At 57.9% G+C, this 26,540-nt stretch overlaps 2 protein-coding genes across 5 annotated transcripts; both read left to right on the top strand.

Annotated features, from left to right (window-relative positions):
* Nucleotides 1-57: 57 nt before the first annotated feature.
* On the top strand, nucleotides 58-13,577 carry Arhgdib (Rho GDP dissociation inhibitor beta). 3 transcript variants are annotated; one of them, XM_070011847.1, is made up of 7 exons: nucleotides 99-164; nucleotides 562-655; nucleotides 6,929-7,112; nucleotides 7,776-7,859; nucleotides 9,208-9,284; nucleotides 12,672-12,735; nucleotides 13,120-13,577. In XM_070011847.1, the coding sequence occupies exons 2-7, from the start codon at nucleotides 614-616 to the stop codon at nucleotides 13,317-13,319; spliced, it is 651 nt and encodes a 216-aa protein (XP_069867948.1). In that variant the 5' UTR covers nucleotides 99-164; nucleotides 562-613; the 3' UTR covers nucleotides 13,320-13,577. The 3 variants fall into 3 exon arrangements, with proteins under 3 accessions (XP_069867947.1, XP_069867948.1, XP_069867949.1); XM_070011846.1 differs by lacking the exon at nucleotides 562-655 and having other exon boundaries at nucleotides 58-164; XM_070011848.1 differs by lacking the exon at nucleotides 99-164 and having other exon boundaries at nucleotides 568-659.
* A 1,353-nt stretch (nucleotides 13,578-14,930) lies between these two features.
* Nucleotides 14,931-26,270, top strand: Erp27 (endoplasmic reticulum protein 27). 2 transcript variants are annotated; one of them, XM_070011576.1, is made up of 7 exons: nucleotides 14,931-15,291; nucleotides 16,354-16,454; nucleotides 18,778-18,915; nucleotides 23,492-23,608; nucleotides 24,313-24,438; nucleotides 25,216-25,413; nucleotides 26,051-26,270. In XM_070011576.1, exons 1-7 carry the CDS (start codon nucleotides 15,192-15,194, stop codon nucleotides 26,096-26,098), a joined length of 828 nt encoding a protein of 275 aa, XP_069867677.1. In that variant the 5' UTR covers nucleotides 14,931-15,191; the 3' UTR covers nucleotides 26,099-26,270. The 2 variants fall into 2 exon arrangements, with proteins under 2 accessions (XP_069867677.1, XP_069867676.1); XM_070011575.1 differs by lacking the exons at nucleotides 14,931-15,291; nucleotides 16,354-16,454; nucleotides 25,216-25,413; nucleotides 26,051-26,270 and adding an exon at nucleotides 18,143-18,199 and having other exon boundaries at nucleotides 23,492-24,427.
* Nucleotides 26,271-26,540: the final 270 nt, after the last annotated feature.

The raw sequence follows: 26,540 nt of genomic DNA, 5'->3' as shown, positions 1-26,540 counted from the left end.
AGCGAGCAGGAACTGGATTGCAGATCACCCTGCAAGCTTCCTCTTCCACAGGCTTGAAGACATTTTTTTTTTTACCCCTCACTTCCTTCCTGTTCCAACGGCCAGATCTGAGACGTCGGAGCCCACAGACAGGGTGCAGACCGAGGAGCAGCAGCACAGCAAATGTGAGTTGAAATCGTGGGGGACCCGGTGGGACAGGGGGGGCCGGGGAAGGGAGACTTATACTGTCGGTAAAAAAAGAAGGAAAATTGACCCTAGGCTATGACCACCGCCCTCCGGGCTGGAGGAGCAATTCCTGGGTCAGCCAGACCTTAGGATCCAGGGTTAAAGAAAGTGCTAGAATGCTTGTGCGGGGAAGGGGAAGTTGGGGCATAGAATGGTCGCGTTGATCTGGGTGTTGGGGGAGATAGCTGGGGTTGGGGTGTGGGGGGGAGAAGTGTGACTCGGTCCCCTGTGTGTGTGTGTGTCAGAGAGAGAGAGAGAGAGAGAGAGAGAGGGAGGGAGGGAGGGAGGGAGGGAGAGGAGGCCTGCTGACGTTGGGCCTGGTGGGTTTTCCTGCAGGGTTGGAGCTCCCATTTGGTCAAACTGAGGCACAGGGAGACTCGAGACCTCCATGGTTGCAGAAGGCTTCTGCTGTGGCAATGGGTGCTGGCAGGCAGGTGTGGTTTCCTGTTTTGAAGCAGACTGCTGGGGGGGGGGGTCAGAGAGAGAGAGAGAGAGAGAGAGAGAGAGAGAGAGAGAGAGAGAGAGAGATTAAATGGTTCAGAGCTGTCAAAACACTAAACCATGTCCCAGCATGGCCTTGCCCACGGCGGGACAGACGGACAGGGCAGATGCCCTGTTACATTTGGGCGTGGGTGACACCGTTTCTATCAGCATCGAGTTCCCACGGCAGGGTGGCAAAAGGAAAACATGATAGCTGCTCAGTTTTGCCACAGTAATAGTAATAATACTATCAATAACAACAATGGCAACAACAACAATAATAATAATAACCGTCTGCCTCGGAGAAAGCTAAGGGCAAATGGAGAGAGCCAAGGCCCTCTGTGGAGAAGACAGGTTCTGGAAGACTCTTGGGCGGGTGCAGCGAGGTCGTCACCGCGGCCAGGTGTGAAGCCACCTGGACCAGGGCTGGAGGAGAACCCCGCGCGCTCCTCCTCTGAGTTACTGCTGCTGAGGTGGTGGTTGTTTTGGGGGTGCGGGCCTTGAACTCGGGGCCTGGGCGCTGTCCCTGAGCGCTTCAGCTCCAGGCGGGCGCTCCACCACCTGAGCCGCAGCGCCACGTCTGGTTTTCCTGTGGTTCCTGGGAGATCTCAGAGTCTCAGGGACTTTCCTGCCGGGGCTGGCCTTGAACCGCGATCCTCAGATCTCAGCCTCCCGAGTCTCTGGGATGACAGGCGGGAGCCTCCTGGAGAGCTCGGGGCGCAGCCGGCTCCGCAGGGACGACCGGTCCACAGCCTTTGCAGTGCGCATGCGGGTCCGCGCGCTCCATGCACAGTGCGCATGCAGGTCAGCGAGCTCCGTGCACAGTGCGCATGCGGGTCCGCGAGGCCGGGCGCACAGTGCGCATGCGGGTCAGCGAGCTCCGTGCACAGTGCGCATGCGCACACGTGGGTCAGCGAGCTCCGTGCACAGTGCGCATGCGGGTCAGCGTGCTCCATGCACAGTGCGCATGCGGGTCAGCGCGCTCCGTGCACAGTGCGCATGCGGGTCAGCGCGCTCCGTGCACAGTGCGCATGCGGGTCAGCGAGCTCCGTGCACAGTGCGCATGCGGGTCAGCGAGGCCGGGCGCACAGTGCGCACGTGGGTCCGTGAGCTCCGTGCACAGTGCGCATGCGGGTCCGCGAGGCCCGGCGCACAGTGCGCATGCGGGTCAGCGCGCTCTGTGCACAGTGCGCATGCGGGTCCGCGAGGACCGGCGCACAGTGCGCATGCGGGTCCGCGAGGCCCGGCGCACAGTGCGCATGCGGGTCCGCGAGGCCCGGCGCACAGTGCGCATGCGGGTCCGCGAGGCCCGGCGCACAGTGCGCATGCGGGTCCGCGAGGCCCGGCGCACAGTGCGCATGCGGGTCCGCAGCCTTTGCAGTGCGCATGCGGGTCAGCGCGCTCCGTGCACAGTGCGCATGCGGGTCAGCGCGCTCCGTGCACAGTGCGCATGCGGGTCCGCGAGGCCGGGCGCACAGTGCGCATGCGGGTCAGCGCGCTCCGTGCACAGTGCGCATGCGGGTCCGCGAGGCCGGGCGCACAGTGCGCATGCGGGTCCGCGAGCTCCGGGCACAGTGCGCATGCGGGTCCGCGAGGCCGGGCGCACAGTGCGCATGCGGGTCCGCGCCGGTTCCACGCGTGACCCACGGGCAAATACGTGAGTGGAGGCCGCGCCCACGCCGAGCTGCGGGGCCGTGGTGTGGCGGGCTGGGAGGCCGGCCTGCTGGAGGCCAGTGGCCGTCTGTCCGGGTGGCCTTCCGGGTGGCGGGGCCGGGCGCCGGAAGTGCGGTGATAGAGCCGGAAGCGCGGGTGGAGGAGCAGGAAGCGCGATGCTGGAGCCGGGCGGGGCCGCAGGCTCGGGGTCACAGGCTCGTCCTGCCTTGCGTGGAGGACGGAGCCCCCATCACCCTCCAGCGAGCAGGAGGCAGGGAGGAGCCGCCCGGCCCAGAATGTTCCATCCCCCATCCTCAGTTCTGAGAGCACGAGCTCTCAGGCAGGGCCCGCCATGGGGCCCAGAGAGGTCGGCAGCGCCCCAGCCGCAACCCGGCACCGAGCTCCCGCCAAGAGGCAACCGGGCGGGAGTTAGAGTGCCAGGAAGGCTGGGCAGCCCGGAAGCCCCGCCAGGCAGCCCCGCCCCGCCAGGCAGCCCCGCCCCGGCCCCGCCAGATAGCCCCGCCCCCGCCAGACAGCCCCGGCCCCGCCCCCGCCAGACAGCCCGCCCCGGCCCCGCCCCCGCCAGACAGCCCCGGCCCCGCCCCCGCCAGACAGCCCGCCCCGGCCCCGCCCCCGCCAGACAGCCCCGCCCCGCCCCCGCCAGACAGCCCCGCCCCCGCCAGACAGCCCCGCCCCCGCCAGGCAGCCCCGCCCCGCCCCCGCCAGGCAGCCCCGCCCCGGCCCCGCCAGACAGCCCGTCCCGGCCCCGCCCCCGCCAGACAGCCCCGCCCCGGCCCCGCCCCCGCCAGACAGCCCGCCCCGGCCCCGCCCTCACCCCGGCCCCGCCCCTTGCCCAGGCCCCGCCCTCACTCCGGCCCCGCCCCTCGCCCAGGCCCCGCCCTCACTCCGGCCCCGCCCCTCATCCCGGCCCCGCCCTCGCCCCGGCCCCGCCCCTCGCCCAGCTGCCCCGCCCCGGCCCCGCCCTCACCCCGGCCCCGCCCCTCGCCCAGGCCCCGCCCCTTACACAGGCCCCGCCCTCAGCCCGGCCCCCCTCACCCCGGCCCCGCCCCTCGCCCAGGCCCCGCCCTCAACCCGGCCCCGCCCCTCGCCCAGGCCCCGCCCTCACCCGGCCCCGCCCCTCTCCAGGGTCTGCTTGCGCTGAGCAAGGACTCAGCCCGAGTTCGCGTTTCCTGCCTGTGGAAGCCGCGGCCCGGCGCGGTGCCTGCGGGGTCCCTGTTCCCCCAGGGCTGGGGACGGGGAGGGCGGCCGGCCACGGCCAGCGAGCTAATGTGGGCGGCCGGGACAGGATGCAGAGTCCCTGCCTGGCAGGTGCAAAGGCCCTGCGCCCCCTGCGCAGCGCGGGGAGGCCAGGCCAGGCCTGCGGTCGGCAGCCACACCGTGCGACCAGCCACGGAGGAGGCGGAGACCCGGGGGTCAGGGTGCAAAGCCACCCCTCCCCGGGAGCCGCCGCCAGGCCGCAGCCTCCCCGCGGGGCCGGGGCTGGCCTCGCCCCGCCATCCTCCAGGCCGCAGCCTCCCCTCTGCCCGCAGCGCCCGCCCCCTGAGGTCTGTTTTCCAGAAGGTTCGCCCATGTTTCCCCAGAGGGCCCTGTGGAACCTGAGCTGGGCTTGGTCACCCTGTTTTTCCCTCCGGCCCGACGGTTGCCAAGGCAACAAGCCCCCCCCCCCCGTTTCCCCGGGGCTCCAGACATCATCTTTTTTTAAATTCCCCCTGTGGGAGATGACCGTGACACTGAAATTCACAGCCGCAGCCGGGCCAGGCAGCACACGCCGCCATCCCAGCCACCCGGGGAGGCTGAGGCTGGAGGACCGCGGTTCGAGGCCAGCCCGGGCCGGGAAAGTCCGGGAGACTCTGCTCTCCAAGGGGCCACCAGAAAACCAGAAGGGGCGCTGCGGCTCAAGGGGTGGAGCGCCCGCGCAGGAGCGGATAATCCCTGAGGACGGCTGGAGGCTGGGCCCCGGGGCAGAGAAAAGACCCGCGGAGAGATGGCCCCCTGCGCAGATGCGTCCCCAGCTGCTGCCGGCCGGGGCGGGAGCTCCCAGCCAGGTGGACATTCTCTGAACTCCTCATCTGTCTCCTGTGAGGAAGGGAGAGGCGGTGTGTGCGTGCATGCGTGTGTGTGCATGCATGTGTGTGCGTGCGTGCATGCATGTATGTGCGTGCATGCATGTGTGTGCATGTGTGGGTGCGCGTGTGTGCATGTGTGTGCGTGCGTGCATGCGTGTGCATGCGCGTGCATGCGCGTGTGTGCATGGGTGTGCATGCATGGGTGTGCATGTGTTGCATGCATGCCGTGGACCGGGTTCTGTTGGGGCGACGGAGGACACCTAAGGGAGGAACCTGGAATAGGTGGGGAGATGGCAAACAGACAACTCACACACAAGAGGAGTGAATGCTGAGTGCTGAGTGCGATTTAATGCAGAGGATAGCAAACTTTTATAACAGAAGTCTCATGAGAAAGGGCAAAAGGTTACACAATCTTGCTGCATGGCTTCATTCTTGGGTGGTCACCAGCTGGGCACCTGATGGGCATTTGTCTTCGGCTTATCTCTAAGGAATACAATGGGTTTGGGTTTCGATGTTTGTCACCAATTAACCATTACCTATTTTTATAGAGGCCTTAACTTTCCTATAAGATCTTTCCTGTCTCTTCTTTAATAGTAAACTTCAAGGAGACCTGGATCTAGCAATTCTCTAGGTTTAGCAATTCTCTTAGTAAACAGCAGGAAATTCTCTCTCCTAAATAATTATCTCAGCAATTGCCATACATTCTTTCTGTTTTAGCTGAGTCTATAGCTTCTTGTAAATTCCTTACAAACAATTCCTTCTGCTGGAGTGACTTTGTGAAACCCCCAATACTTTTATATTTACTTATAACTTGTCTCCTAGCCTCCATAAGAGGGGTTTCAGGTTAGCACTTAACTCTGGTGAGTTAGTCATATTTTTAAGACACTCATCAGATATTGGAGTCGTCAACATTCTTAAGAAAGAGCTTTGAATAAGGAAACGTTGACAATGAACAAGTACACAAAGAGCAGTAGGAGCAGTAAAAGATTAATAGGCACTCTTATACAGTGAAGAAAGGCAGAGACACATCTTTTCCCAGGGGTTTTTCCAGCCTTTTCCCAGGAGTAGGCCTCTTAGAAGCCCTATTCTCCGAGGTAGACTTCGGTGAAGTCCCAAAACTTGGAGATAGGTTTCTGTAAAGCCCCATTCTCTGAGGTAGACTTCGGTGAAGTCCCAAAACTCAGAGATAGGTCTCGAAGCCCCTATCATGGTCTGATAGATGGTTTCCCATGCTAAGCAGACTCTACTGGGGTCGGCATGGCACATGCATGCGTGTGCGTGTGTGCATGTGTGTGCGTGTGTGCATGCGTGTGCATGCGTGCATGCACGTGTGCATGCATGGGTGTGCACGTGTGCGCGCATGCATGTGTGTGCATGCGTGTGCGTGTATGTGTGTGTGTGTGCATGCATGCGAGTGTTGCCTTCACCGTGGATTTCAGTGATAAACTACACTCCAGGTAGTTTTTCTAGATTTTCCTCCCCCGTTTGAACCCAAGACACGGAAATGTAGGTGATGGTGAAAAATAATGCTGGGGGTGGGAAGCGTGGCTCAGGCGGTAGCGTGCCAGGCGATGCGCAAAAAAAAAGTCAGATATTGAGTTTGGGTCCCAGTCTCAGACAAACTAATAATAGTAATAATAATACCCCAGGGCCATCCACGTAGGGCCTTGGAGTACTCCGAACCCTCGGGAGCCGGGGGGGGGGTGAGGGGCCCCGCAGAAGGGCTCCGTAGGAGGAGCAGGGAAGACGACGGGGAGCAGCCTGGCAGCCGGGCCCTGGCGGCTCAGGCCGGGGTCATCCTGCCTGCTCAGGAGGCTGAGGCTGGAGGATCGGGGTTCGAGGCCCGCCCACCCCCATCATTAGAGTCTTCAGTTAACGACCAAAAGCAACAGCCGGAAGTGGCGCTGTGGCTCAAGTGGTGGAGCACCCGAGCGTTGAAAAGGAAACGAAAGGTGCTCTTGATTTAAAGACTCCCCGCTGTCTGGTGAGAAGAGCTCTGGACAGGGAACCGATGGACCCATCCGCGGGAGCTTCCCCCAGCGCTGGGGAGGGTCCCAGAGGGGTCTAGAACCTGCTAGAACCAGGCATGGAAGAGGTGATTTTGCGGATGGGAACAAACCGAGGCAGGCAGGCAGGGTAGACGCCTCTCCTGCGTCCAGAGTCCACTTTTTTTTTTTTTTTTGGTCGGTCCTGGGGCTTGAACTCAGGGCCTGGGCGCTGTCCCTGAGCTCTTTCACTCCAGGCTGGCGCTCTACCACCTGAGCCACAGCGCCACGTCTGGTTTTCTGGTGGTTCACTGGAGATCAGAGGCTCACGGACTTTCCTGCCCAGGCTGGCCTCGAACCTCGATCCTCAGCGCTCAGCCTCCGAGCAGCTGGGACGGCAGGCGTGAGCGCTGGCGCCCGGCTCAGGACTTCAGGAATCGGGAGGGGGCAGGGGAGGGGGGTGCGGCCATGACGCAGGAGTGACCCCCCCCCCCGCAGACGGCGATGACGGAGAAGGACGCGGGCCCGGCGCCGGAGGACGCGGACGACGAGCTGGACAGCCGGCTGCACTACAAGCCCCCGCCGCAGAAGTCGCTGCGGGAGCTGCAGGAGCTGGACAAGGACGACGAGAGCCTGGCCAAGTACAAGCGGACGCTGCTGGGCGACGCGCCCGTGCTGGCCGGTGAGAGCCCGCCGCGGGGGGCCGGCCGGGGAGGGGCAGGGTCAGCCCCGAGCCCGCCGCGGGGGGCCGGCCAGGGAGGGGCAGGGTCAGCCCCGAGCCCGCCGCCAGGGGCCGGCCGGGGAGGGTCCAGGGAGATACCTCAGGAATAAAGGCGTGAGACGCAGGACAGGTGGAGGCTGGAGGGGGGAGCAGGAAGGGGGACACCTGCACTCACACCTGCACACACCTGCACACATGCACCTGCACACATGCACCTGCACACATGCACCTGCACACACACACCTGCAATGCACCTGTACACACGTGCACTTGCACACATGCACACATGCATACATGGACATGCACCTGTACACAGTGCACTTGCACACATGCGCACACATGCACACATGCACCTGTACACAGGTGTACTTGCACACACGCGCACACATGCACACATGCACCTGTACACAGGTGTACTTGCACACACGCGCACACATGCACACATGCACCTGTACACAGGTGTACTTGAACACATGCGCACGCATGCACACATGGACACGCACATGTACACAGTGCACTTGTACACATGCACACTGCGTGCACACACACACACGCACACACTCGTGCACACACACGCCCCAGGCATGCGTCTCTCTCCGTCCTCACACCCTCTGCGTCCCGCAGACCCCACAGTGCCCAACGTGACGGTGACGCGGCTGAGCCTGGTGTGTGACAGCGCCCCGGGGCCCATCACCATGGACCTCACGGGTGAGTGGGCGCGGGGGGGGGGAGGGGGAGAAAACCGGAAGTGGCGCTGTGGCTCACATGGCAGAGCGCCAGCCCTGAGTGGAAGGGCTCAGGGACAGCACCCAGGCCCCGAGTTCAAATCCCAGCTGGCAAATAACAACAGCAAAAAAACCAAACCAAAAAGCCCTCCCACCCATGATCTAAGCTTACCCATCTCTGGGGGGGTCCCACAGACTCCTCCCCACACATCTGAGCACCCCTCTCCCCCTCCTGTGACCCGGGGCCAAGGCACCCCCAGACCAGCCCGGGCAGGGCGGGGAGGCGCTGGGGAAGGAAAAGCAGGAAAAACAATACGTTGCCAAGTTTGGGGGGAGAGAAGAGGAGACTCGGTGGCAAAGCAGAAGCCAAGCACCGGTCTCGAACCTGAGGCCGGCAGGGAGAACTCTCCGGGGCCCTCCGTGCGGGGGAGGACGTGTGGGCTGCGGGAGACACGCCTTCTGCTCAGCTGAGACCGTCAGAGCGTGTGCACGCACACACACGTGCACACACACGTGCACACACACACACGCACGCGCACTGGAGCGTTCCCGCCATACAGGAGTAAGTACGGCACGAGTATCAGGGCTTGAGGCTCGGCTCACCTGCCCAGAGCCAAGGCCCAGGCTCGAACCCAGGACCACAGATGCCAAAGGAGGATTCACTTAGATGATGCAGAGGAGGGGAGACAAAGCTCAGAGCTGGAAAACCTCACGCGCCCGCCCATCCCTGCCGGATGCCTGGCTCGTATTTCCTTCTGGCCTTTGAGATTCTTGCCCTGTGCGCGCAGATTTCCAACAGACAGGATAGAAGGGTAACACGGATGATTCTGTGATGATGGCGGTGGTGATTACGGTTACCATTGTCTTTAAGTAGTTGTCCAAAGGAGCTGCCATTGGACAAAGTGCATCTTGATCCCCGCCCCTCGTCCTCCCCCCCTCCCCACGCCTACCCTTCCCCCTCCCCCCAACCCGGCCCTCACTCTTCTTGATCTTGTCCAACCCACACTGGAGGGTTGATGAAGGCTATTTTTTTAGTCACTGTTATTGGTGATGAGAAATGTCTTGTCTCTGGCTATGAGGGTCGGGTGTTTTTCACGCCATGGGCACACTCTGGCGTGCGTGTCTCGTGAGTGTGCGGTAGGATCTCAGCGTGGCAGGAATGCTGTGGGGCTGGGAGGTGATGTGTGTGTGTGTGTGTGCGTGCATGTGTGTGCATGTTCTACATGTGTGTGCGTGTACTGACCTCACACACTCTTGAGGGGCTGTCCCCAGGCTGTCCTTCCTCCCCTTCTGGAAGCTTCCAGATGACAGCACCTCGCTCCTCCCCACAGGAGACCTGCAGGAGCTGAAGAAGCAGGTGTTCGTGATGAAGGAGGGCATCGAGTACCGGGTGAAGATCAACTTCAAAGTGAGTGTCTCCCCGCCGGTCCCCCAAGTTTCCCATTTCCCCCCCCCCGTCATAACTGGGGCTCACTTCTCGCTCTCACATTCCTATGTGGTGTGTACTAATAGAAATACGTTATACATTACATATAATTATTATATATAAAAGAAATACCCCGATAAATGATAAACAGGCCTGGGGGCGCGTAGACGAAGTGAGTGAGTGCACTGGTGATATTCTGTGTCGGCCGCTCACTTGGGGTGGGGGTGGGGGTGTGGATCAAGATGCTCTTGTACTTATAAATCTTGTACTTATACATTGTTGTGTTGTGTTGAAACCCCTCTCTACAGCTACTTAAAGGTAATACAAAGAAATAAATAAGAGTTCAGGGTTTAAGGAGGGAGAGGAGCAGGGCCTGGGCCCCACGGGCCGACCCTGGCCCTGAGAGCCCACAAGTGGGAGGCGGGAGCCATGTTTGCCTTGGCAGCTTCCCCCGTCCCCCCCCCCCCCCAGCGCCGCCTTCCAGTCTCTGAGGCCCAGATCGCAGCAGCGCCAGCCTGCACTGGCACACCCACCCTCCCCTGCCGGAGCAGGAAGTGACTCACGACCCACCGACATTCTCTGTATACACATACACACACACAGACGGAAAGCCGGCCCTGCCCATCCTCCCTCCTCCCTCCCGCCCTGAGCGGCCCCTCCCTGGGCTTCCTGTCGCTCTTGTTTATTACTAGAACACCTGGCCTGGCGCAGCAGGCCGGTGTGCACACCCACGCTGCGCACCGTGCGCTGCAAGCCCACCCAGGCCCTCGGCCTGTGTGCTGTGTGGTCCTTCTATAACGTGAATCTCCCCCCATCTATATATATACATGTATATATATATTATCTCTATGTACACTCTCTATGTCTATATCTATATATAAACTCTTTGAGTAGCTGCGGTTTACAAACGCAGTGTATCTTGGCCAGTGTCACCCATCAGAAAGTGAACCTAAGCCGGGTGCCAGTGGCTCCCGCCTGTCATCCCAGCTACTCAGGAGGCTGAGATAGGAGGATCACGGTTCAAAGCCAGCCCGGGCAGGAAAGTCCATGAGACTCTGATCTCCAGTGAACCACCAGAAAACCAGAAGTGGAGCTGTGGCTCAAGTGGTAGAGCACCAGCCTTGAGCAAAGGAGCTCAGGGACAGCGTCCAGGCCCTGAGTTCAAGACCCAAGACTGACAAAAGAAAGAGAGGAAGGAAGGGAGGGAGGGAGGGAGGAAAGGAAGGAAATCTAACCAGGTGAGACCTAGCAGGTAAATTCTGATGTCAATAAGATGCAAAAGGAGTTTCTGCAGACTGCAAAGTTTGGGTCCCTGGGGTCCGAATCACGTCGTAGAAGGGGGTCACCAGTCTGCAGGAGCCTGCAGACCTACAATACAGCTCAGCTCCCCCCGGGCCCCCCTGCTTAGCAGCATCTAGATCCTTCTAGAAAAGCCATGCAAACCTCTCCTGGAGCCTGTCCCTCCACTAAACAAATCTTCCCTGGACCGTGCTCCGGGCTGTGGTCCGTGGAGACGTGGTGCTCCTCACGGCTGCCGTGCCCAGGTCTCCATGAGATAGTCCTGGGCTGGAGTTCAGGCCTCGGGGCAGCCGGGCTGGGGCTCTTACCCCCTGAGCCACATCCCCAGCTCACTCCTATTCTTGGTTTGTTTCTTTCCTGGGGTTTGAACTCAGGGCCTGGGCGCTCTCCCTGAGCTTCTTTTGCCCCAGGCTGGCGCTCTACCACTTGAGCCACGGCGCCACTTCCAGCTTTTTCTGTGTCTGTGGTGCTGAGGACTCGAACCCAGGACTTGACGCGTGCCAGGCGAGCGCTCTATCACCGAGCCGCCTCCCCGGCCCCTGGGCTTCATTTTGGTCCCAGTTCCTGCCGTGAAGCCGAATCTGTGCTGCCTGATTTTTGCTTGCTTTTTTATCCCAAGTGACAGCCTAGAACCTTCCCTGGCCTGCCCCCACCCCCACCCCCCACCAACGGGACAGAAGAACTGAGCAGCAGATGGGTTTCACACTGTGTCGTGGCCATCGGGCACAGTTACCCAAAGCTGTCTCATTGCTCTGCCTCGCCCCGCCCCCCGGCCGTGACTCGACGTCCCCTTTAGTTTGTCTGCATGGTCGGGAGCCGCGTGGGAGAGGGCCGGGGACTCCGGGCCCGTGAGTCACGGCGGAACACGCCGGTGGCCGGGCCGGGCTGTGTTTTGCTCTGTGTTTACCTTCCATGGGATTCTTTGAAAGTCTTGGGCAAAGGAGCGAGACATTTTCCGGCCACGGGTGGGTGTGACATGCCACAGAGCCCTGACACACGCGGGTCACGGCCAGCGTGCAAGGGAGTCGGCGGGACATTTCCCCGGCCTGGTCTCCCACGCGCCGGTCCCACACCCCGCTCCTCCACACCGGTGGTTTTTCCTGGGCTCCGGGGGTCACTTTGGTGGTGATGTTTTCTTTCTAGAAGGATCGAGAGGTTTCCATCTATTTCCATCCTAGTTTCCGTTGGGGTTTGCATAAGCTTTTCCAGAAAACAGCGTCAGGGTGGGGGCCGGGTGAGGGAGGAGGAGGAGGAGGAGGGCAGGGAAGATGGAGATGGTGTTGGGATGCTGTAGGGGTGGTGCTTGTTTTTTTCTTCTTCTTATACTATCGTTTTGATTTTTTAAATTTTATATATGTATATATTTTTGATTACCTTAGTTGTACAAAGGAAGTTTGTTCCTCCCCTCCCTCCCTTCCTTCCTTCCTTCCCTCCTCCCTCCCTTCCTTCCCTCCTTCCTTTCCTCCTTCCTTCCCCCCTCCCTCCCTCCCTCCCTCCCTTCCTTCCTTCCTTCCTTCCATCCTTCCTTCCTTCCTTCCTTCCTTCCTTCCTTCCTTCCTTCCTTCCTTCCTTCCTTCCTTCCTCTCTTTCTCTCTCTCTTTCTCTCTCTCTTTCTTTCTTTCTTCCTGTCTGTCTGTCTTTTCTTCAGCTCAAGGCTAGCGCTCTACCACTTGAGCCACAGCCCCACTTCCGGCTTTTTCTGCTTATGTGGTGCTGAGGAATCGAACCCGGGGCCTCAGGCATGCAAGGCAAGCACTCTACCACTGAGCCACCTGCCCAGCCCCTCAAAGGGGAGCCGCCCCCTCCCACGAACCCCAGGGCTCCCCGCCCTCCACAGTAAAAGCCCCAGGAGCAAGGCGATCAGAGCAGAGCAGAGCAGGCAGCCACGAGATCAGAGGTGTCCTGCCTCTGGGATTGAACCATCCGTGCCCCCCTCTGCAGGGACGCACGAGCCAGGCAGCGTCTGTGGGATGAGCCCATGCGTGCGTGTGCATGTGCGTGTGTGTGCACGCATGCAGAGGAAGAAGGACTCACTCTGATCTCACACACCCGCGTCCCCTCTGCTTACAGGTGAACAAGGACATTGTGTCGGGCCTGAAGTACGTCCAGCACACCTACCGCACCGGCATGAAAGGTACAGGAAGGCATTATCACCCCCACCCCAGCGTGTGTGTGTGTGTGTGTGTGTGTGTGTGTGTGTGTGTGTGTGTGTGCACGTGTGCAGGTCCTGGGGCTTGAACTCAGGGCCTGGGCGCTGTCCCTGAGCTCTTTCACTCCAGGCCGGTGCTCTACCCCTTGAGCCACAGCGCCACTTCTGGTTTTCTGGTGGTTCATGGAGATAAGAGTCTCACGGACTTTCCTGCCCAGGCTGGCTTTGAACCATGATCCTCAGATCTCAGCCTCCTGAGTGGCTGGGATGGCAGGCGTGAGCCACCGCACCTGGCTCTCCTCCTCCCAGTTCGACCCCTGACCCCCCCCCCCGGCCTGGCCCTCATGGATTCCCCCCCCCCCCCCGCAGTGGACAAAGCCACGTTCATGGTGGGCAGCTACGGGCCGCGGCTGGAGGAGTACGAGTTCCTGACCCCGCCGGAGGAGGCGCCCAAGGGCATGCTGGCGCGGGGCACCTACCACAACAAGTCCTTCTTCACCGACGACGACCGGCAGGACCACCTGACCTGGGAGTGGAGCCTGGCCATCAAGAAGGACTGGAACGAATGAATGAACGGGCCGCCCGCCCGCCCTCCCCGCCCATTCCCCCTCGTCCCCTCCCCGTCCCCCCCACCCCGTCATTCCTCCTCCCTCCCGACTCCGCGAGTCCTGGGTGCAAGCCTCTGGCTCCCTGACTTCTGGGCCCTCCCCCCTCCCCCCTACCCCCACCCCCCAGTATTGAGATGCTTCTTCTTTGTTGTGGGAGACATTGTAAACACCCTACAAGGGAGAGAGAATAAAGCAGCAGCCGCCCGTGTCCAGACCCGACCCAGAGCCTCTTTTCCTCCTCTCCAACCAATATGGCAGCCAACAGTTTCCCCTCTGGGCATCTTCCGGAGATGCTGGGGAGGGGGGAGGGAGGGAAGGAGGGGGCGCAAGACACAGCACAGAGGGCGGACTTGGTCAACAGGCTAATCCGGCCCTGGGCAGCAAGTGTTCAGAACACAGTGTACGGGGTTAAAAGATCTGGTGCAGTTTTCCTTTTTGAGGCCTGCATAGTACTCCGACTCTGCTTGGAGCCTCATCCTTTCCCTCCGTGTTTTTGTTGTTGGCATCATTTACTTTATGTTGGGGGGGATTTTCATTTTGACGTCCATATATACACGCATGCCCATGCATACACGCATGCCCATGCATACACACATGCCCATGCATACACACATGCCCATGCATAACACATGTCCACACACATGTCCATGCGCACATACATGCCCATGCATACACATGTACATATATACACATGCCCATGCATACACACATGTCCACACACATGTCCATGCGCACACACATGCCCATGCATACACATGTACATATATACACATGCCCATGCATACACACATGCCCATGCATACACACATGTCCACATATACACATGTCCACACACATGTCCATGCATACACACATGTCCATGTATAAACACATGTACACACATGTACACATATCAATGCACACACATATACACATATACACACATGTATATATACACGCATGCACACATGCACACATGCGCATATATACATGCACATCAACACACATGTTCATACATAAACACATGCCCATATATACACATGTTTGTGTATACACACGTGTCCACATATACATGTACACATATGCACACATATGTGCACATGTACATGTGTGCACATAAACATGCAACATACCTGGTCAGGCTCACCATGTGTCGGTGTTGTCCACTCTCCAGCCTGCTCTTTTCTTCTGGAAGTTTCTCCTAAGCTTGAGACCCCAGTGCCCGCAGCCATCTCATCTTGGATTCATCGGGTCGGCGGGCCAAAGCCAGCCTCCCCGGCCTCCCTCGGCCGGCCTCCCTCCCCTGGCCTCCCTCCCCTGGCCTCCCTCCCCCGGCCTCCCTCCCCCGGCCTCCCTCCCCCGGCCCCCCTCCCCCGGCCTCCCTCCCCCGGCCTCCCTCCGCCGGCCTCCCTCCCCCAGCCTCCCCGGCCTCCCTCCGCTGGCCTCCCTCCCCTGGCCCCCCTCCCCCGGCCTCCCTCCCCCGGCCACCCTCCCCCGGCCAAACTCCTTTCCAGTGGGTTCACTTCCGACCTTGGCTCCTGGGGGAGCCGGGATTAAAGGCAGGAGCCGCCAGCTCCCGCCCGCCCTGCAGCTTTCCTGGCCTTCCCTCTTTCTTTGTCCCCGCTGCGAGTTCTGGTTCCGAACCTTCGGGTCCCAGCACCTCAGTCATCACCCGGCCTCCAGCACCCAGCCCTCTCCTTTTCTTCCGGGCTGTTTACCTTGGGAGGCCCCGAGCCTCAACGCGGCCACCTGCGAGATTTCCCACAGAACTTAAAAACACCACCGCCTCGGGTTTACCAGCCGGCAGCTCGGCCGGGATCCTGCACCCCAGAACCCCAAACCCAGGGCCGGAGCATGGAACCCACAAGCCCCGGATGTGTGCTCCCCCTCCTCCTCCTCCTCCTCACCTGCGGCCCCCGCCCTGGGCTCCCGGCAGAAGTGGAAGAACCCCCAGGTAAAAGGTCTCTCCTTCCCCTGGGGATGGGGGGAGCCCCGGAATTGAACAGAAGCGGGGTGTGGGCTGTGGAGGGGCTCAGCCGCTCTCTGGGTGTTCCTCACCCAAGCCTAGAATGTTCTGGGTGGTGCTGGGTGTCACCAAGCAGAGATGGGGGGGATCTAACCGCGTGCTGTCTGGGGGACAGACAGCCCGATGGCTCACGACGGTAGTAACGATGATGACGATGATGACGATGGTGATGATGATGATAATAGTAATAATAATAGCAATAAAAGTACGTAAAGTCTTAGGGTGGTCACTGCGTTCCTAGAAACAGTGACATGGGGTGCCAGATGCTCAGCACCCCGAAATCTACATTTGCTTTCTGTCTCTTTTTCTGGAGTATTCTCTATCTCTGTCTCTCCCTCTATCTCTCTCTGTCTCGCTCTGTCTCTCTCCATTTATCTCTCTCTCTGACTCTCTCTGTCTCTCTGTCTGTCTCTGTCTCTCTGTCTCTCTGTATGTGTCTCTGTCGATCTCTGTCTGTCTCTGTCTCTCTGTCTCTGTCTCTGTCTCTCTGTCTCTGTCTCTATCTGTCTCTCCGTCTCTGTCTCTGTCTCTCTGTCTCTGTCTCCGTCTCTCTTGCTGTCTCTGTCTCTGTCTGTCTCTCTGTCTGTGTCTCTGTCTCTCTCTATCTCTCTGTCTCTGTCTCTCTGTCTGTGTCTCTGTCTCTCTCCATCTCTCTGTCTCTCTCTGTCTCTGTCTCTATCTCTGTCTCTGTCTCTGTCTCTCTGTCTCTGTCTCTCTGTCTCTGTCTCTCTGTCTGTCTCTCTGTCTCTGTCTGTCTCTCTGTCTCTGTCTGTCTCTCTGTCTCTCTGTCTGTCTCTCTGTCTCTGTCTCTCTGTCTGTCTCTCTGTCTGTCTCTGTCTCTGTCTCTGTCTCTCTGTCTCTGTCTCTGTCTCTGTCTGTCTGTCTCTGTCTCTGTCTCTGTCTGTCTGTCTCTGTCTCTCTCTGTCTCTCTGTCTCTGTCTCTGTCTCTCTCTGTCTCACTTGTTTTCTGTGGTCTTGCTCTCTCTCTAGATGAACCGAGTGTCTCACGGGGTCCTGTGTGGCTGATGGACGTCCTGTCGGCCGTGGACTTTGTCGCGGGGGCTGAGGTGACACTCATAGGCTTTTTCCAGGTTGGTCCCCCTCCCCCGCCCCGCGATCCTTCCCCCATTCTCTACCCCCCGTCCTCCCTGTCCTCCCCCCCCCGTCCTCCCCCTGCCCCCCCCAGGCACACGGCTCCTATGCCAGCCCTGGGATGGCCATGGGATGGAGACGGCTGGTGTCCACGAAGGCCTGTGACTTTCTGGAACATTCCATCTCTGCAGTGCCATCTTTCTCGCACACGCTTGCTTGGGGAGCTCTGGGCTGTGTGCCCGGGTCAGGATCCACAGGAAGAGAGATGTCCTGTGCACCCCAAGACTCTACTCCCCCTCTCACCCCGGGTGTCCGCTCCAGGGCCGGCCCGGCCTCCGCCATCTGAGGAGCACTGTTCTCCTGACTTGTTTTGTTTGGTTGGTCGTGGGGCTCGAACTCAGGGCCTGGGCGCTGTCCCTGAGCTCTTTCACTCCAGGCTGGCGCTCTACCACGTGAGCCACAGCACCACTTCTGCTACTTTCTGGTGGTTTACTGGAGATCAGAGTCTCACAGACTTTCCTGTCCTGGGCTGGCCTTGAACTGTGATCCTCCAGATCTCAGCCTCCTGAGTTGCTGGGATGGCAGGGGGAAGCTGTTAGCTCTCCCTCTGTCCACCGAGGCCTTCTTGTGGGTCTCCATTCACTAACTCCAGCCACGCTGGGGCTTCCGTGCACAGAGCTGGACGAGGGAGGACGATGGAGCCCAGGGCCTGGAGGCCGGGTGGGGAGGCGGGGCCCTGGGCCAGGCCGGGCTGGGCGTGAGCACACATCACTGGCCAGCAGAGGCCAGCAGTGAGTCCCAGTTTGCAAGGATTAGAAAAGAGAAGGCCTCACCCAAGCCACGTCCAGCCCAGCCAGTCACCCCATCCACTCAGGAGGCTGAGATCCGAGGGTCAGGGTTCGAAACCAGCCTGGATGGGCTTGTATCTCCACAGACCCACCAAAAGGCCCGGAGGTGGGGCTGGGGCTCCAGCATGGGGTGAAAAGGCTCAGGGAGGCTGAGCTGGAGCCCCAGGGCAGGTGGTACACACGCACACGCACACGCACGCACACACGCACACACACACACACACACACACACAGCCACTAGACAGCTGCAATCCATTCAACACCTGGCCGGGTCCCCGGGCCCCTCCCAGCGAGAGGCAGATGCAGGAAGGGTTCGATCAATCCACCCACGACCACCCGATGTGGCTGCCGGAGAAGGTTCTGGAAGGGTGGTGGAAACCCCGCCCAGCCCCAGCCCCCCCACCCCAGCGGGGCGGGGCCCAGGGCTGTGTGGATCCTCGAGGCCTCCACCCAGGAGGTCTGGAAGTCGAGGCCCAGCCACCTGGGACCCGGCTCAGGAGAGGAAGGAAGCTTCATCGAGAACACACAGTCGCAAGGGCAGCCGGGGACGTGGGAAAGGGCCAGCTTCCCCGTCCCTCCCTCCCTTCCCCTCCCTCCCTCCCTCCCTCCTTTCCCTCCCTCCCTCCCTTCCCTCCCTCCCCCTTCCCTCCTCCCTCTCTCCTCTCTCTCTGTCTGTTTCTCTGTCTCCCTCTGTCTCTCTGTCTCTCTCTGTCTCTCTCTTTTTAGCTCTCCTTCTCCCCCCCCCCCCAGTATCTAGGATTTACTCCTGGTCCAATTGGCTGAGGGGTGAAGATGCTCCGCAGGGAGTTTTCTGATTGGCTCCCTGACCTTGGAGCTGATTGGCTGAGGGGTGGACATGGTCTGCTGAAGCTCTTCTGATGGGTTCCCTGACCTTGGTGCGTTCCCTGTGATTGGATCCCCATCTCCGCCCACAAGTCCGGAAGGGGCTCGTGATGGGAGGGGGTCTGGGGGCCCTTGCCCTCGGCCAGGGCTGTGAAGGACACATTCATTTTGTTGAGTGGTCCCACCCGCCATATTGTTTTCAAGCCTCTGCTTCCCCTCCACGTGGTTAGGGCTTTCATTCTCCTTTTAAAACATACTTGCTAATGATCATTATTAATGATGATCATTTCCCCATCTGTTTCTTGCATTTGGGGGGGGCTCTCTTCTTCTCCCTTCCACAAAGTGTCCCCCAAAACATCTCTGCTCCAGTGGGTTCCCTCCAGCAGTCCATGCTCTCAGGTCACACACCGCCCCGAGATTTCCCCACCACCCGTGGGCTCCTGACCCCTGGCCTGGTGACCCGTGGATTCCCCTGGCCCGGCGATCCCAACTGTCCACGGAGCTGGCCGTGCACCAGGCCCACGCCCCTGACTCTGCTGACAGAGACCCCATCTCCGCTCTCCCGTCCCCACCAACATAACCTCTGATGCTTGCTCGTTGCTCCTCCTGTGCGTTTGTTTGTTTCCCTCAGGACTTGGAGATGCCAGCCGTGGCGGTGTACCACCGCGTGGCCCTGGAGTTCCAGGACGTGCCCTTTGGCATCACCAACCACTCTGAGGTCCTGAGCCATTACAACATCACCGGCAGCACCGTCTGCCTCTTCCGTCTGGTGAGTGGCGTGGACGGGCCTGGCGGCCTTTCCCAGCATGGCCCCGGGGCCTGGCGGAGCCCCAGGCCTCTGGGGCTGGGAAGGACGCCAGGTGTTTGGCATCTGCGGCTGGGTGGGCTCCAAGTTCAAGTCCAGGGACATGGCTGACCAGCGAGGTGACTCAACGCTGGCTTGTCCAGGACAGGTGCGATGAAGAAGGGGGGGGGGACAGGGGCCTGGGTGGTCAGTCATAAGACTGAGCACCTGGGGAGACTCAAAAGGTACTTAACACTCAGCACCATCAACCCTTTCACCTGTAAAATACAAGGGTTGGAGCGTCTCCTCTCCAGGGGCATTTTGAGCTCCATGATTTTATGGTTTGGGGAGCTGACACTGGCTAGATACTTCCTTTGCCAGACAGTGGAAATAAAAGCCCACAAAACGTGTTCTGTGCACTGCTAGATCTTAAAATCTAAGTATGTACCACGTGGACAGCTTTCCTACGGGTGATAAGGTGGCGATTCTGGAGACGGAGGAGGGAAAAGAAAAAAGATGTGGATGGAGGCGGCCATGGAGCCAGGCTGTCGGTGAGAGAGAACATTTGGACATTGTAAAGGAAAATCCACAGCTCCGGGGAGATTGTTTTGTTTTGAAAGGAGTTTAGTGAGGAATTGGTGAACTGGCCAACTTGGCTAGCACCGAGAAAAATGTCCTGGCAGCCAAGGAGATCTGAGATGGACGGACTTGACGAGAGACATATGTGGGAGACATTAGAAGCCCAAACCGGGCTGGGGTTTTGTTTGATTGGCATTGGAAAGTCCCGCCTCCTTCCTCCCCCCCCCCCAAGCCTTTAGATTAGGAGAGTTGTGGGAACGGGAATGGGAATTTACCAGATGATTCTGGAAACCATGAGGATAGCCGATTACCCAGCAAGCAAGAGCTCGGTGTGACAGGCCAAATAAAGTAAATAAAATACAAACGTAGGTGAACGGCACTGAAGGTCCTTGGTAGAGAGGCAGCCACAGAAATTAACGAAAAGGCAGGGCATAGTGGTTCTCGCCTGTAATGCCAGCTGTCGGGAAGATCGTGAGTTCAAGACCGCTTCCAGAGGTGGGAGGCTATAATGCACTATAATGCGAGCTACCGATTGCAGAACAAAGTAAAAGGCGGATCGAGGATCCATGTGATGGCGTCTAGTAGATGATTGACAAATACTAGATACCAAAATTAGGGGGAAAGGGGGGGTGAAATCTAGAAACCGGGGAGTCTTAACACAGAGGCGGCAGGTGCAGAATTCAGGGTTGCTGGTTCTGTGGTTGGCTGGAGTTTTGGAGGGGACAGTGGAGTATTGGAGGGAAGACTTCGAGAGGGTAGGGAGAGTGGAAGGCCGTGGGAGAGTTTCTGGCTCGTGGAGAAGGCATGCTTCCCTCCCCAGTGTCCCTCTTGGTGTATTCTTCCTGGGCCATTTGTCTTTTGGTCTCCTTCACACCCAGGATCTTAAGCCTCCTTGAAGCTAGGCCCCTGTGATTAGCCGTGATCTTCCACTGAACTGCCCCTCTCCCATCTCTGACATCTTTGTGGGGTTTGTTTTATTGCCAGTCCTGGGGCGTAAACCCAGGGCCTGGATGCTGTCCCTGAGCATCTTTTGCTCCAGGCTGATGCTCTACCTCTTGAGCCACAGGGCCACTCCTGGCTTTTTTTCTGTGTCTGTTGTGGTACTGAGGAATTGAACCCAGGGCTTCGTGCACACTAGGCCAGCACTCTACCACTGAGCCCGAACAATGTCATTCTTGACCTTATTTGACTATCCTGGGCCAGCCCCATTTTGTTGTTGTTGCTGTTGTTGTTGTTAATGGGAGTCAGTCTGTGTTATGTTTGGAGGATGATAACATTCCACAAATACAGCTTTTAGCAGCCTTCCCTGGCTTTTTTCTTCCCCCTGCTGCCTCTTTCCTCAGAGACACAAATAAAATGAACTCTTAAGTAGAAATTCTTTCCAAACACTCAAATATAAATATATACATACATATTAGGGGAAATATAATAATGTTCCCAACTCTCGGTTCCCAGGGTCAGATTTTCTTTCCAGCATATTATACATAATAATTTCTCGCCCCCGTCCGGCAGATTTCCTGTTCCAATGTGGTTTCCAGAATGTATTTGTTTATCATCGGCTGTGTTTCCAGAAGCATAGCATGTTGGAGTGTGTGTGTGTGTGTGTGTGTGTGTGTGTGTGTGAATCACAGCACCCACCCCCCTGCGGTGTGAGGGGAGGGGGTGATTATCTTCTCCCTTTCTTTCCCTCCCTGGGCTGCGTTCCCCAGGCCCCAGACACCTGGCTTAGCGGCTGCTTCCTGTAGTCTAGTTCGGGGAAGTCTGGGCGGTGGGTTGCTGGGAAACGCAGTCCCAGGGCCACGAGGGCTCCTGGCCCACGCAGCGAGGTCAGCCGGGCCGCACAGGCACAAGGCCTAAGAGTTCCTAGAAAAATATAATCAGGAAGCCTTGGGGTATGTGTGATATCAAAAGGGCCCCGATTGTTTGCCGGTCCTGGGGCTTGAACTCAAGGCCTGGGCACTGTCTCTGAGCCTCTTTGTGCTCAGAGCTAACGCTCTACCACTTGAGCCACAGCACGACTTCCGGCTTTTTCTGAGTAGTTTTATTGGAGATAAGAGTCTCATGGATTTTCCTGCCCTGGGCTGGCTTTGAACCGTGATCCTCAGCTCTCAGCCTCCTGAGTAGCTGGGATGACAGGCATGAGCCACCGGTGCCCAGCTTTTCTTTTTGTAAACTTTGGTCCAAGGGTGGGACTCGAACTCAGTACCGATGCTTTCGCCCACTGGCCGGTGCTCTACCAGCTGGACCAGGCCTCCAGCCCCCATCTTCCCTACTCTTGACTCAAGAGTGGAAGCCGGAATCAAAGCCACATGGAAACTCCACCTGGGATCTTTTGTTTTCCTCTTGCTTTTCTAGTTCTTTCCCGAGCTTTCTACCTCGGGACGCTGGGGTTGTGAAGCGTGGGTAGGTAGAGACAGGGACATGGCCTTTTTCCCCCCCTGTTCTGTGCGGGGTTTTGTGTAAGCAGCACCATACTCCCGTGCCTTCCGGCTTGGAAACACACACACACACACACACACACACACACACACACACACACACACACACACACACACTGCCGCCCAACACCATAGCACTCAGAGCAGGTCCCCGGCCAACGGCTCTAGAATGAACAGCCGGCCAGAGGACAGCTGGCTGCGTCCAGATTCATCAGATGAGCCATCAGAGGTGGGCAAATGTCACCTTTAACACACCCAAGGGGAACCAAGATCTTGAATCAAAGTAGAGAGCAGCCCGGGGCCGGTGGCTCACGCCTGTAATCCCAGCTACTCTGGAGGCTGGGATCATCCGAGCTAAAGGAAATACTCACAGGTGTTCTCCCGGCAGAGTGGAGAGACGGTGGAGATCGGGGAGGAGGGTCTAGCCCCCGGGTGCCTGCCTGTAATACCAACTGCATGGGAGGTACAGGAAAGAGAATCATAGTCTCCAGTCCAGCCTGGGGCAAAAGTTCAAGTCCCTGAGTTCAAATCTCAGTTCAAGAAAGAAAGAAAGAAAGAGAGAAAGAAAGAAAGAAAGAAAGAAAGAAAGAAAGAAAGAAAGAAAGAAAGAAAGAAAGAAAGAAAGAAAGAAAGAAGGAGAAGGAAGGAAGGAGAAGGAGGGAAGTAGGGAGGGAAGGAAGATGGAGAGGGAGGGAAGAAAGGAGGGAGGGAGGGAAGGAGGGAAGGAAGGAGAAGGAGGGAGAGAGGGAAGGAAGGAAGGAAGCAAGGAAGGAAGGAAGCAAGGAAGGAAGGAAGGAGAAGGAAGGAGGGAAGGAGGGAGGGAGGGAAGGAAGGAAAGAGGGAGGGAGGGAGGGAGGGAGGAAAAGAGAGGAAGGGAAGAGAGGAGAGATTGCAGGAAGAAATAGAATGGAAGGTAAAATGCAAGCGTGCATGGATGTAAAGGTCCGTTAACTATGCCGCAAGGGTAACAGCAGTACCTTGTGACATTTAGAATTCAGCTACCCCCCAAAAAATAATTTCTCAATTGTGGTGTCAGGGACTGGCTTTGGAGAGCAAACTGATCCAGTGGTTCCAATCGCCGATTGCTATTCATTATTAAAATTGGTCATTATTAACACGGGTCATGAAATCATTATATTATATCCATGGAATGATTCCGTGTTAATTATCGTTGCTCATATGAAATTCGGGTAAGCAAAACATGTGTGATTTGATAACTGCCCATTCCTTTAATTGTTCATTATTAATTAATCATGAAGGGTCATCATTCATTCACAATGATGACTGATAATAAAGCCTTACTAATATTGAGTTCTGGGCAGCCAGACTTGTCCATTTCACAACTCAGTTGTCACTGAATTATTCATTATTAAGTAATCACTGCATATTACTTAATAACCAATGATCATTGATCGTTGTCCGTATTAAATTCTAATGGTGCATTCCGTCGGGGTCCCCCGTGAGCAGGGACAGCGTCTCGCTGGGATTCCTGCGGTCAGTCCGTTCCCGGCCAGTGGCTGACGGAGGCCTGTGTCCCCCCCCAGGTGGACAGCCAGCAGCTGACCTTAGAGGACCAGGCGCTCGCAAGCATGGACGCTGCCACGCTCAGCCGGTTTGTCCACACCAACAACCTACGCCTGGTGACCGAGTACAACGCCATGGTAAGTGTGCGGTCAGCCCATGGCCAGCTCCCGTGGCCAGCACCCAGTGGCCAACACCCAGTGGCCAGCATCTCGTGGCCAGTTCCCGTGGCCAGCATCTTGTGTCAACCTCCGTGGCCAGCATCTCGTGGCCATCATCTCGTGGCCAGTTCCCGTGGCCAGCATCTTGTGTCAACCTCCATGGCCATCATCTCGTGGCCAGTTCCCGTGGCCAGCATCTTGTGTCAACCTCCGTGGCCAGCATCTCGTGGCCAGCTCCTGTGTCCAGTGTCTCGTGGCCAGCTCCTGTGTCCAGTGTCTCGTGGCCAGCTCCTGTGGCCAGCCCTCATTCATCTCCTGTGGTCAGCTGGCCACGGGATGCTGTTCCACTTGGGTGACTGGCTTAAGATCCAGGCTCTCTGTTCACCACATCGTTACCAATGTCTCCTTCTCCCCCCCTCCTCTCGCTCTGCCCCCATCCTTCCCTCCTCCCTACCCTTCTTTCTCCTCTCTGGCTTTCTCTCCTTCCTTCCCTTATTTCTCTTTCCTTCCCACCCCTCTCTCCCTCTCTCTCTTCCTCCTCCCCTTCTCTCTCTTCCTTTCTCTTTTCTCTTTCCCTCTTTCTCTCTGTGTCTCTCTCCTTGCTGTCTCTGTCTGTCTGTCTGTCTGTCTGTCTGTCTGTCTGTCTGTCTGTCTGTCTGTCTCTCTGCATTTCAATTCTCCAGACGGTGCTGGGCCTGTTTAACACCGTGATTCAGATCCACCTCCTCCTGATGATGGACAAGGCATCCCCGGGGTTCGAGGAGAATATGTCCACGTACCGAAGGGCAGCCCAGCTCTTCCAGGGAGAGGTGAGCAGGGTCGGGTCACCCCACGCCGGGCAAAATCACGAGTCAAGACGGTCTTGAACACCCCCTTCGACAACCCGGTAACAATGGCTGCAGCTCAATAATCCTCACAAAGATGGGCCTTGTGCCGAGGGAGGCCTGCGAGGCCCCATCTTCTCATGGTGGTTGAAGTGACTTCATTTTTCTATCTTGGTGAGAGGAGAGGAAAGAAAATAGAGACACAGCCGGGTGCTGGTGGCTCCCGCCTGTCATCCCAGCTGCTCGGGAGGCTGAGATCTGAGGATCCAGGTTCAAAGCCAGCCTGGGCAGAAAAGTCCATGAGATTCTGATCTCCAATGAACCACCAGAAAACTGGAAGCGGCGCTGTGGCTCAAGGGGTAGAGCACCAGCCTTGAGCAAGAAAAACTAAAAGGCAGCGTGCCCTGGCCTGGAGCTCAAGTCCCAACAGCAACACAAAAATGCTTCCTTCCTTCCTTCCTTCCTTCCTTCCTTCCTTCCTTCCTTCCTTCCTTCCTTCCTTCCTTCCTTCCTTCCTTCCTTCCTTCCTTCCTTCCTTCCTTCTGAAAGGAATAAGGTAGCAAAGCCTCCCAAGATAGAACTATTAAAACTCCAGGGAAATGTCAGTCAGGCAGCACAGATGAAACTAACAATCTCGGAGTGTCTGTCCACATTAACTCCTCTTCAATCTACACTTCATTTCTTCACCTGCCATCTTCACTTCATTTCTTCGCCTGCATCTTCATTTCTTCGCCTGCATCATCTTCACATCTTCTCTCGCAGATCCTCTTCGTTCTGGTGGACAGCGGCCAGAAAGACAACCGCAAGGTGGTGTCATACTTCAGGCTGCGGGCGTCCCAGCTGCCGGCCCTGGCGATCTACCGGACGCTGGACGACCAGTGGGACACGCTGCCCATCTCCCAGGTGGACGTGGACCAGGTGAAGGAGTTCTGTGCCGGGTTCCTGGCTGGGGAGGCATCGGTAAGCGTGACAGGAGGCGAGCAGCGGGGCCCGGGCGACGGTTTAGGAAAAATTCGCTGCGCTGGGGTGGGGAGCGGCGGCTCCCGCCTGTAGTCCCGGCTGGGCGGAAGGGAGAGTAGGAGGATCGTCAGCCTGAGGCGAACGCTCAAGACCCTGTCTGAATCGTAACTAAAGCACAATAAATAAATACATGAACACGGTTGGGGCTGGGGCTCTAGCGAAGCTCAAGCCCCTGACTTGTCAGGGTAAGGCCCTGAGTTTTAATCCCAGTATTGACCAAAATTAATTGGTTTAAATAACCCTCTGGGCTCTGAACCTAAAGATGGGCTCTCTAGCCGGGCGCTGGCGCTCACACCTGTCATCCCAGCTGCTCAGGAGGCTGAGATCGGAGGATTGAGGTTTGAGGCCAGCCCGGGGCAGGAAAGTCCATGAGACTCTGATCTCCCATGAACCACCAGAAAACCAGAAGTGGCGCTGTGGCTCAAGTGGTAGAGCACCAGCCTGGAGCAAAAGAGCTCAGGGACAGTGTCCAGGCCCTGAGTTCAAGATCCAGGACATACATGCACACACACAAATAATTAATAATAATAATAATAATAATAGTAAATAAATGTCTGCGTGCTGGTTTTTTTTTCAGAGGGAAGCTGATAAATCGGAAGACGCCACCGCTAAGGAAGAACTGTGATTTCTCCCCCTGCTCCTATTGACCATGCACATCTACTTTGTGCTAAATAAAATGAGCAAGGCTCACCTCTGCTACACCAGACTGGATCACAGGACATCACACCTGTGCACACACACACACATGTCACACACACACACACACACACACACACACACACACGTACAGGGTCCAGGCGATGACCCGATCTCGCTTCCTCTCCCCCTCGATTCCCGCCCGTGGCACTGGGACACACAGTGATCTGCTGTCTGTGGTTAAGATGGGGCCCGCTCTTCCAGCACCTTCTCTGTCTGCTTGCGGTTGTCTGAGGATGGAAGCTCCACCAGCTTCCCCCACCACAGGGCCTTCTCTGATCCAGAGCCGGAAATAAAAGGGTTAAGTGCTGTTCTGCCATGGTTTTAGTTTTGTTGTTGTTGTTTGGGATTTTTTGTGTGTCAAAAGTTAA

The sequence above is a fragment of the Dipodomys merriami genome, unplaced genomic scaffold, assembly GCF_024711535.1.
Source record: "Dipodomys merriami isolate MVZ:Mamm:240054 unplaced genomic scaffold, mDipMer1.0.p SCAF_84, whole genome shotgun sequence".
Lineage (NCBI taxonomy): Eukaryota > Metazoa > Chordata > Mammalia > Rodentia > Heteromyidae > Dipodomys > Dipodomys merriami.
The sequence above is the reverse complement of the archived record's forward strand: the minus strand, read 5'-3'. Positions and strand labels throughout refer to the sequence as shown.